The 11079-nt window shown below is 35.9% G+C and overlaps 1 protein-coding gene across 1 annotated transcript; it reads right to left on the bottom strand.

Moving 5' to 3' along the window:
• Positions 1 to 680: 680 nt before the first annotated feature.
• LOC125136695 (olfactory receptor 4K1-like) lies at positions 681 to 9741 on the bottom strand. The gene is given in 3 exon segments (XM_047797503.1): positions 681 to 800; positions 802 to 1643; positions 9687 to 9741. Coding segments are annotated over 3 exon segments (1017 nt in total).
• Between the last annotated feature and the right edge of the window lie 1338 nt (positions 9742 to 11079).

Raw genomic sequence — 11079 nt, 5'->3', positions numbered from 1 at the left:
CAAGTTATTAGCTGAAATAATTATGAACTATAACTTATAAAAGTAGAGAAGTCTTCATTCAGCATATCATGTCAAAGCAGATTCTGTTATGTTTTTCTTTTTTTTTTACTTTTTCTAGGGCCACACCTGTAGCATATGGAAGTTCCCAGGCTAGGGGTCAAATCTGAGCCACAGCAACATGGGATCCAAGCCATCTGCAGCCCACACAATAGCGCACTGTAATACCAGATCCTTAGCCACGGCGAGCCAGGAATCAAACCTGCATCCTCATGTATATTAGTCAGACTCCTTACCACTGAGCCACAGGAGGAACTTCCCTCATTCTGTTTTTAATGCTAAATTTCTTTCTTTGTTACCTCAATAAATTATATGTGTTAACTAATCTGCCTTAATATAGAAATGACTTTAAAATGCCACAAGAGTTTTTTAAACTATATATAGGAAAAGAAATATTTGGGACTTTTAATATATATAGTTGCTGTATTAGAGAAGATGAGTGAGCCACAGAATATCAGGACAGATAGCATAATATGAGATCCTGCACTGCATTTACCAACAGCACCAGATTCAGGCCCTATAATCATGAAAGACTAACTGTGATAGAAACACAGTCAGAACAATTATATGCATACGTTGCAAACAACAAGAAGAAAGGACTTGTGTTACTTCTTCACAGTTGTCTAAAAGACTTCCTTGGAACCCACATGCTGCTTCCTCAGCTTCTTCATGGCTTCCTTTACATCTTTATTCCTCAGCATGTAAATCATAAGGTTAAGGCAGGGAGTGAAGACAGTAAAAAAACACAGAGATAAATTTGTCAATTGGGAAGCTTTCAAAGGGCCAAATATAGATAAAGATTAATGGGCCAAAGAACAAAACCACAACAGTGATGTGGGCAGAGAGAGTGGAAAGGGCCTTGGATGTCCCACCAGGGGACTGGCGGTGGACAGTGGCGAGGATGACAGTGTAAGAAATGAGCAAAAGGAGAAAACAGATAAGTGAGAGCAGGCCACTGTTTGTGAGCACAAGGATCTCTAAAACATAGGTGTCTAAGCAGGCAAGCTTGATCACGAGGGGAAGGTCACAAAAGAAATTGTCCACCTTGTTGGGTCCACAGAAAGGAAGGTCAACCGTGAATGCTAGATGGCTGGATGAGTGTAGAATGCCAATGGCCCAAGAAACCCCCACCAGAATAGCACACACCTTTCGGCTCATGATAGTCATGTAATGCAGAGGTTTGCAAATCACAATGTATCTGTCATAGGCCATGGCAACAAGAAGCACCATCTCACTGCCCCCGAAAACATGCAAGAAAGAGATTTGTGACATGCATCCCTGGAAGGTGATGGTCTTATGCTCGCTGAGGAAGTCTGCAGTCATCTTGGGAGTGGCAAAGGTAGTCTGACACACGTCGATGAAGGAGAGATTGCTGAGAAGAAAGTACATTGGGGAGTGCAGTCGAGAGTCTGTGATCACTTTGAGGATGATAAGGATGTTTCCCAAGACCGCAGCTCCATAAAACACAGAGAAGATTAAGAAAAGGAAGAGTTGCAGTTCCCGAGAGCTAGACAGGCCCAACAAAATGAATTCAGTAACCACTGACTTCACAGAAGTCATTAACAGAACCTGGGTGCTGAAGTTATCTATAGGGAAGAAAAATAATTAAAATGAATAAGGAGAAGTCCTTTACCATTTTGCAAATCAAGTTGATCCTTCAGTTCCAATAACTATAATAACAATATGGTAAACTATAAGACACTGATTATTTACATTATTATTAGGAATTGATATTTCCTTTTGTTAAATGCTTAAATTGTTCTTTACTTTTGCGTTGCATTTATGCATTGGCTAGATAGAAAGATAGAAAGAGATAATGGGTTTATCTAACTAACAGATAAGGTGGTTGGAAGGAAAGTAAAAGTCAACTTAACATTATGTTCTAATGTACTTTTGTAGAACTCTGCAGAATCTCAATAGCACTTTGAAAGTCACATATACCACATATACCGTACTTACATATTCAGATTATAAATTCGGAAAATGAACCCAGTGCCTTTTACAGAATCTTGGAGAGGGAGATAATTTAGGCCAAGTATAAAGAAATGGAAATCAGCCCAGTTACTTTGGTAATGGCATCAGAGAAAAAAGTGAGATGCGGCCACGCATTTCAGATAATCTGTGGTAATAATAAGAGAGATATTCATATTTAATAAATTAAACTAGTGTGATTGACAAATTGCTTTCACTTTTCTATGTTAAAACAATTTGCATTTTAGAAGTGAGTTACATGATTTAGTAGTCAAAGTATGTCCTTGAACTTTAGAAGCACACATTCTTTTCAATCACTCTGCTCTTCTCTGTATAATTTCTCTTCAGGATCAGCTTAATTTAATACTATTTAATCTGACCAACTATCTACTCTTCAAAGATGGAACTGAAAGCAGATTTAATTAACATGATTAATTTGCTAATTAAATTTATATACTAATTATATATATATATGTATCTTTGCTGATGAATTTATAACCTCTTCTTTCTCTAATGAGGTTAATATCACAATTACAGATATATTTTTTCAAAGTCAAGGGAAAAACATAATTGATGTAATTAACCCACTCATCAAATAATATAGATTGCCTTCTCTGCATCATGCAATGTTACAGACTCTGGAGTTAAAGCAATAAAAAAAAAGGAAAATATATCCTACCTTCATCTATTTATATCCTAATGGAATGGTGGGACTGGCAGAGGGAATGAAAATAAAATATATGTCAGTAGTGATAAGTGCTACAGAGAAAATAGAACAGAGCAAAGGACTATGGATTAGCTAAGTGGTCAGAAAAAGTTTCACTAGGCAGGTTACATTTCAACAACAGCTAAGGGAAATGAAGAACAAGCCTTGGAGAAATCTACTTCAGATGAAAGGAATACAAACATGCGCAGTAACTCATTTATGTGAAATAAGCATCTATTGAGGAGCATCCGTATAATTTTGGCAGGTTTATTAGTAGATGGATGGAAATTTAGCTTTTAACCTTATCATTGAATTGGCACATGCATAATTGGCATTTCTGAGCAGTGTTCTGCCTCATAGACTTAAATAACCACAACTTAAGGAAGCTATAAATTCAGCCTTAAAATAGTAACACATACTGAAAACCTAGCCTTTTTTCATTTTCTAGAAAGAAATATGGATGTAATATTGATTTCTAAATTCTATGTATGCTTCTATACCTAGAATTTTGAAAACAATTTATATATTTTGAAATAAATGCATAGTGCTAATTATACATTCAAAATAAATTGAAATAATCTATGATTTCTGGGATGAATCCTTTGAAGTAAAGCTCATGTCCAGATCAGAGAAGCTGGGAAGACTTTTTATGTGTCTGTAGTCATGCTCTGTGACAGCTAGCTGAGATACATTATTTATTCAAGATTTTCCCATATTGAGACCACTTAAAATATAAAAATTACTAATTAACCTCTTGTATTATTTCATAGAATCCTGTGCCTTTTAAAACATCTTCCTATACTGTATCTATGTGTTTACAAGGCCTGCCAAGAGTTTATAAGTGATAAATGCATGAAACCAAAATTTTATGAACTTTATTGCATTTTGTCTATAATTAGTTTTACTGACTTTATGAGTACACGCAGAATTTCTCTAAACCCATTTTAGAAGTACCTTTTTCCATATTAAGAGATAATCATATTCACAGTTGTGTGATCAGCCAGTCTTCACAGAAAGGCAAAGAGTGAAAATTTTCACAGAATGCCATAATGTAAAGAGCATAAAATTTGAAATCAGAAGATCTAAATTTAATTCTTTGCTTCCCTACTGATTTGTGATAATGTTTTTGTTCATTCATTTCAACTTACTGAGCACCTGCTATGATTACAGGACAAGCATTCTGCAAGCCTGAGGATAGCAATGACCAAAACAGATAGGATTCATGTCCTCATGCAATTCATCACAATTCCTTAAACTTTAAATTCCTTATTTGTTCCACCATACATTTAAAAGAGCTGTGTAAAATATAGTCACCAATACACATTTGTTGTCTTAGCCCACTATTATAATTAAAAATCATGTAATGAAGTTTCACCTCCTCACAGGTAAAGCCAATGTGAATGGAAAAATATCTGCTGATCAGATTTATAATCTGTGAGAGTTTAAAAGACAAAAATAAGATTAAAATAAAATATTAAAATGAAATTATTTTCTATAATAAACCTCTAGTTTGTTGAAATGATGAAATAGAAATCTGACAAAAAAGAAAGCAGATACTGAAAAGAAGCCAGGTAGTGTTATTTACTGAACTCTCTGTATTCCCCTATAGTTATTTCTGGTCTTTAGAGTTATTCAGTTCCCACCTGTAAAAAAAGAAACAAGAGTAAACCAGAGCTAGAATTTTGTTTACCAGTGGCTATGCTGTGAAAGAGAGGAGGGCATTCTTTGATGTTTCCTTATGAAATCTACTTCAGGTTTAGAATACAAATAGTGGCCTCTCTTATGCATCAGAATCCCTAGGGATAATCTCTCCTTGGTCACTGACTTTGGAAAGCAAGCAATTGCACGTCTCTACATTAGATAAAAATAAACTTCATGTGGAACAATCCTTTCATTTAAAAAGAAATGTGAAATTCATAGGTGGTGCTTTCCAGACCCAGAAATTGATTTTTCTGAGCCATGAGGTTTTTCTAAAGAATTCCAATCAAATAGAAAGAGAAAACTGAAGTTTACGAGGCGAGAGTTGAAATCATGCAAGCTTTTCCTTTGGGTCAAATTCTAGGTTGCTCAGCTCAAATTCACAGTCATCTAAAGGTTTTTGTGACAGTTATGGAGATGTGATCCGTGAAAAGGGCCAATTAAAGACATAGAAGAGAAAGAAGATAGCTTGACAAAGAAGATAACCTTATTTATATGAGGCAATTGGCTTCTTGTCTCTGTGTAGATAATCAAGGTGGATAAAAGCTTTTGGACATGAAGGACTTCAGTTGTCTGCACTGAGATGTGACTATAAATTACATAAATATATGTAACTGATTCAAGAGAGTGCAAAAGCATAGAAGCTAGAAAAGGTCTTCAATAAGTATAAAGGTCAAATTACAGTATTCTACAGTTGTAAAATCCTGAGAGAAAAGAACTTCTGCTAATGTAACTAAAACTGCCAGTATTTTCATAGTCAACTTGGTACAAAGCAGTGTGTAAATACTTCACCCACTATCTCACTTATCCTTACAGCAGTTTACAAGGAAGGACTGTTATAATTCTAACTTTATAGTAGAAGAAATTAAATCATTTTTTTTTCTTTTTTTAGAGCCGCATCTGCAGCATATGTAGATTCCCAAGCTAGGTGTTGAATCAGAGCTATAGCTGCCAGCCTATACCACAACCACAGCAATGCCAGATCCTTAACCCACTGAGAGAGGCCAGGGATGAACCTGCATCCTCTTGGATAACAGTCAGATTGGTTTCCACTGAGCGACGATGGGAACTCCAAGAAATTAAATCTTAGCAGTAAAATTAGTGTCAAAGGGGCACAGTGTGGATCAATTGGGTTTGGCATACTCAGAAAACACATTTAACCACTGTTGATTGCTTAATTAAGGACTTGATCCTAAGAACCTATATCTGAGGAAGTCTACCTGATCATTAAAATGGCAATTTTATGCCCCATCCTATTGTCTGTCATCATCTGTGCTTTTGAAACGAGATGTCAAAATTCTCACCTTTGCCTAGATGCTTCAGCCCATCTAAATGTTAGCAGTGACAGTAATTAGACATATTATATAATAATTATACATGTTTATTATTAAATTATTATAATAATAAAATGACATTGTTTCACATTTCAGATTTTAGAATCATATATAAACATAAATTTCTCATGTTCAAGAACCCAAGTCATCTTAATTACATGATAGCTTTAGCCCAGAATCTCCACCTCTTTGAATGACACCATTTGTATTTAATTTTTTGCTTGATGTGATTAAATTCCACATACCAGTTTTAAGAGAAATCTTAGGGGAGCAATAACAGGTTGAAGCAAAGAAACAGCCAAAACCCATTTTCTTAAAGATTGAGACACAAGAGCCTATAAAACAAATATTTAAATACCATACCACATGTCCCCAAATCTCATGTAATTAATTCTATCAATTGCAATAGCCAACTGAAAAACTACTTTGGTGAAGTGAAATCATCTTTCTGTGGGAGTAATTAACACACTTTGGGTTGTTTTTCTCAAAAATGAGATGGTAAAAACATTTAAGTTGTTTGCCCATAATTGAAAGTGAGTTATACATCACAAGAGGGAAGTGTAGTGACATGACCTAGAAGCTTGCAATAGCATTCATTATCACTTACTAGTCTGCCTCCATGTGCTGCTTTCCCTTATTTAAAGTGACCAGGCCCATAGCACAAACCCATTTGCTCAGAGCCTGAAGGAAATCATACTATATGAAAAGTAAATCTGGCAATGGCCCAGAGATTTAGACTCTTGTTTTGTGTAATTGTTTGCTTCTTTCTTTTCATGGAAATATTTATGATAAAATTTTTCAAACTCCATAGCATGTAATGCTGACATCCCCCCCCAAAATCAGTATTTTAATTGTCACGTACAGTACTTAAACATAAATTAGATTCAGAAAAAAGGTTTAGTTGGACATAAGTGGCTAGAACTGCTTAGATATGCACATGGCTTGCTTTTGGATGAGGAATGATTTTCAGAGCAGTGGAGGGACTGAGAAGGTCTACAGAGAAGAACAGGTGACAAGGAGAAAATGTTAATGTAAAAATGGAGTATGTGCCCCAGAAACTTGGTGCACCTAATAAAGAATCCCAGCTTCTCTGAATCTCTACTGAAAGACAAAGTTCTTTCTTAACATTAATATTTTACAGACATTTCCATTCTTCTGTTTCCAAACCTACTGCTCCTTTACTCTGCCCTGCTTCAGCTAATGGCATTTCTCTTGACTCAGTGATCCCAGCCAGAAACTTAGCTCCTTCCTTTTCCTGACTTCTTTCCTTAATCTTGCTTTGAGTTCCTCCAAAATATTCCCAATTCATCAAATTATTTTCAAATCATTTATCAAATTATTTCCATTTTAACTCTCCTGTCTAAGCCTTCATAATGGTTCTCTTTAAGTGCTTCAAGGCCTTCTAATGGTCTCCACCTTATACCATTGCCCTTTCTTTGTCTTATTAATATATAGTTCAATACCGTATCTCATATCTCTTTCTCTTTTGTCCATGGTTTTCTTTGCTGTGCAAGTGTTTTCAAGATTAAAAAATCCCATTTTTTTATTTGTGGTTTTATTTCCTTTGCTTTAGGAGACAGATCAAAAACCATTGCAACAATTTATGTCAGTGTTCTCCCCATGTTTTCCTCTAGGGGTTTTATGGTTTCAAGTCTTAACATTTAGATTTTTAATCCATTTCAAAATCAGTTTTGTAAATGAGTTTAGAGAATGCTCTAATTTCATTATTTTACATTTGACTTTCCAGTTTTCCCAATGCCTTGCTTTCTTCATGTATTCTCTCCTAACTAAACTTCTCTCTTCCCATTTATACCCAAAATTCCTGGGAGATACTTGCCTCACTGTCCCCACATTGTTATCCCCCCTTCACTTCTCTTGCTATTTTGCTTTTCTCCATTTGCTGTGTTTTATACCTTTTTCTCTTCTGTGTCCCGATGGGCTGACCCTCCCCCATGGACTACATTCATCAGGCTTTTTTTTCTCTGATCTTTGTGAAGACTGGATAGGGAATGGAACTGGCAGGAGATTAGAGAGAAGGAGGAAAAGGTCTGGATATTTCTTTCACCTCTCCTCCCTGCCACATCACTAAAATTTTGGCAGTAAGAACATCCCTGGCTACTTTTTATCTTGTGTTCCCCTTCTTGGCTCCAGCTCTCACCAGTTTCTATTTCCTTCTCTTGTCCTTTCAGGCTAAATCTGGTAAAGTTTTCAGCCACTGGTCCCTGGATGCCTCATTTAATTCTGACAAGAGTTGCTTCTTATATTATACACATTTTTTAGCTGCCTGCTCAAAACTTTAAAAATCTTGCCCAGAAAGTAGCCTGCCAAGATATTTCACTAAATAAAAGGCCTGTGGTCTTAGGAGGACTTATATCATTTCCTTGTAAAAAAAAAAAAAAGGTGCTAAATGTTGACATAATTTTAAATAGTGTACTTTCTCACTAGCATATATCTAAATTACCTAGTTGGTATGTCCACTTTAAATCTTGTATGTGCAATAATTCATCATCATCCACCCCATATTTGACATATAATGAATGTTTTAGAAAACTAATGAATGGAGTTCCCTCTATGGCACAGTGGTTTAAGAATTCGACTGCAGCAGCTCAGATCACTGAGAAGGAACAGGTTCTACCCCCAGCTGGGTGAGGTGGTTATAGGATCCAGCAGTTGTGGCAGCTGCAGTGTAGGTCACGGTGTAGCTCGGGATTCAAGCCCTGATCTGGGAACTTCCATATGCTGCATGTGCAACCATAAAAATAAGTTAATATTAAAAAGTGATGAATGAATGCATTTTGGAGTACATATCTTCTAGCTAGTTCCCCAAACAAGAAATCTGAAAGCCAATTTTGATTTTCCCTTACCTTCAAATAGAGCCAATCACCAGGAATTTTTTTTAAATACCTCTGAATTTGCTCAACTATATCTGGCCCTTATCTCTCATTGCAGGCATACAATTTCTCTCCTAAGAGGAAGTATCCTTCACCAAATTATTTAATACTTCCAGAGATAATTTATGTATATATAAGTAAAAATACATATCTGTGTATATACATATATACATACATATATATCATACATTTATATCACTAAACACAAATGATTGTATGCTTTGCACATGACTGTGCATGCTGATTTTCTCATCTGCGAATACTTAGTGGAGATATTTTCTGTCTGTCAGCAAAAAGAACTCCCTAATTCTTTTTTTGTTCTTTTTTCATCTTACAAAAATCATTTCTTTCTCATGGTTTTGGTGCTTTAGGAATTCAGCAGCGATTTGGCAATTCAAACTCAGGGTCTTGTTCTTATGGAGCTACAGTCATTGAAGGCATGACGGGCTGGATGGTGTGATTCTATGGCTGGCAGTTGGTGCTTGAGGTGGGAGGGAGGCATTGGTTCCACTCTGTGAACTTGCTTGAGTGTCCTCATGGCATGGGGATTGGCCTCTTCCAGAGGAAGCAATCCAAGAGAACAAAGTTTTTATGACCAAGCCTCAGAAGTACCACGTGGTGATTTTCACCTTATTCTGTTGGACACACAAGCCGGCTCTAATTTAGTGTGGAAGGGACACCACAAAGGCATTAAAGTCAAGAGATTAGGATCACTGGAGGCTAGCTACCACAACTGCATTATTTAGTATTGGCCAGAATGGGAGAAAATGGGTGCCTTCATATGCTATTGCTGGGTGTGTAAATTGGTGTACCTCATTTAGAGGATGATTTGATAATAGTGAGATGAAAAATGCACATATCTTTGTATTCTCTGTGAAAAAATGCATATAAAGATGTTCACTGCCACAGTGTTTTCCACAACAACAAAAAAGGAATGGAAACCTAAATATCTATAAATTAGGGAATGGATAAATAAATTATAGAATACTGAGGAGGAGTTAAAAATGATGTGGCACATCTACGACTTACCATGAACAGCTTTCTCAGACACAGTGTTCAGAAAACAGGCAGAGGGAGTTCCCATTGTGGATCTGTGGGTTATAAACCTGAGTAGTATTCATGGAGATTCTGGTTCAACCTCTGGCCTTACTCAGTGGGTTAAGGATCCAGTGTTGCTGTGGCTGTGGCATAGGCTGGCAGCTGCAGTTCAGATTCAACCCCTAGCCTTGGAACTTCTATATGCCACAAGTATGGCCCTAAAAAGCAAAAAAGAAAAGAAAATAAAGAAAATAGGTGGAAAGTAAACTTAGATACACTTAAGAGAAACCAAACACATGAAAACCTATGTGTACCTATGCACAAATGAATGTAAATATCCACAGGAAACTCTTGAAGAATACCTTTAAAAATTTTGGCAGTTACTTCTGAATACAATGTAGAGACTGGGGTGTGACGACAGCACTTTTGCTTTATAACATTCTGTCTTGTTTGGATTTTGAACAAAATGGCTTTAATGATTTAAACATTTTAAATTGGTAACTAACAGAATGAGTGACAACCCGGGATATCCACTTAAAGGCGAGAATGTGAACTTTAGTGGTTAGACTTCATGATACTTATTTTAGCTTTCAGAGACCTGTTCCGGCCTAAGATGTTCTAATTGCTGCTACAATTTTGTTGATCTCAGAGACAAAATGTTTAGAAAATTAAGAGAGCAAGGTCTTAGTTTTTTTTTTTTTTTTTTTCATTTGTGGCTCTGTAATGAATAGAAAATTGCTGTTAGATATGTAGACTTTCAAATATTGTCTCCTATTAATCTCCTAGTTTCACGACCTATAAACTGGGAATAAGGTACACTACTATACAATATTACTATGATCAGACGTGACACTAAAAGTCACTGATACTTATTACACATCTAAAAAGCAGCCATAATTAGTTTTGGTCCATTCAGAATCTCATATCAGAAATAAAGCAGTGTTTTGATGAACACAATGGATGTGACTGAATACATGCTAAGTGGAATGAAACCAATCATAACTTGTATTGATCTATCCTCATTCTTCCCCAAAGAGTATGTAAAGAAAGAACACCATCTAAAGCAGGGCTATTAGCTTATGAGAGTGTGTTTGCTTGGGCTGTAAATCAACACAGATTTTATGGTGTTGCAAAGAAAAAAAAAACTTTAAAAAATTACAGTTAATGTCACCAAATTATAATACACTTATTCTCCAGAAAATCTTAACCACATAGTTAGAAAAGTCATTGGTTCTAATATTAATTGTAATACCTCCTCAGCTTGAACATTTCTATCAAAATATCTATATTCATGAAACACCGACTAAAACAGCAACCCATTCACAGGGCTATAATTCTATGGCCCTGCAACTTGATAGAAGGAAAAACTGAGATGTATAAATGA

The sequence above is a fragment of the Phacochoerus africanus genome, chromosome 9 (genome assembly GCF_016906955.1).
Source record: "Phacochoerus africanus isolate WHEZ1 chromosome 9, ROS_Pafr_v1, whole genome shotgun sequence".
Taxonomy (NCBI): Eukaryota; Metazoa; Chordata; class Mammalia; order Artiodactyla; family Suidae; genus Phacochoerus; species Phacochoerus africanus.
The sequence above is the reverse complement of the archived record's forward strand: the minus strand, read 5'-3'. Positions and strand labels throughout refer to the sequence as shown.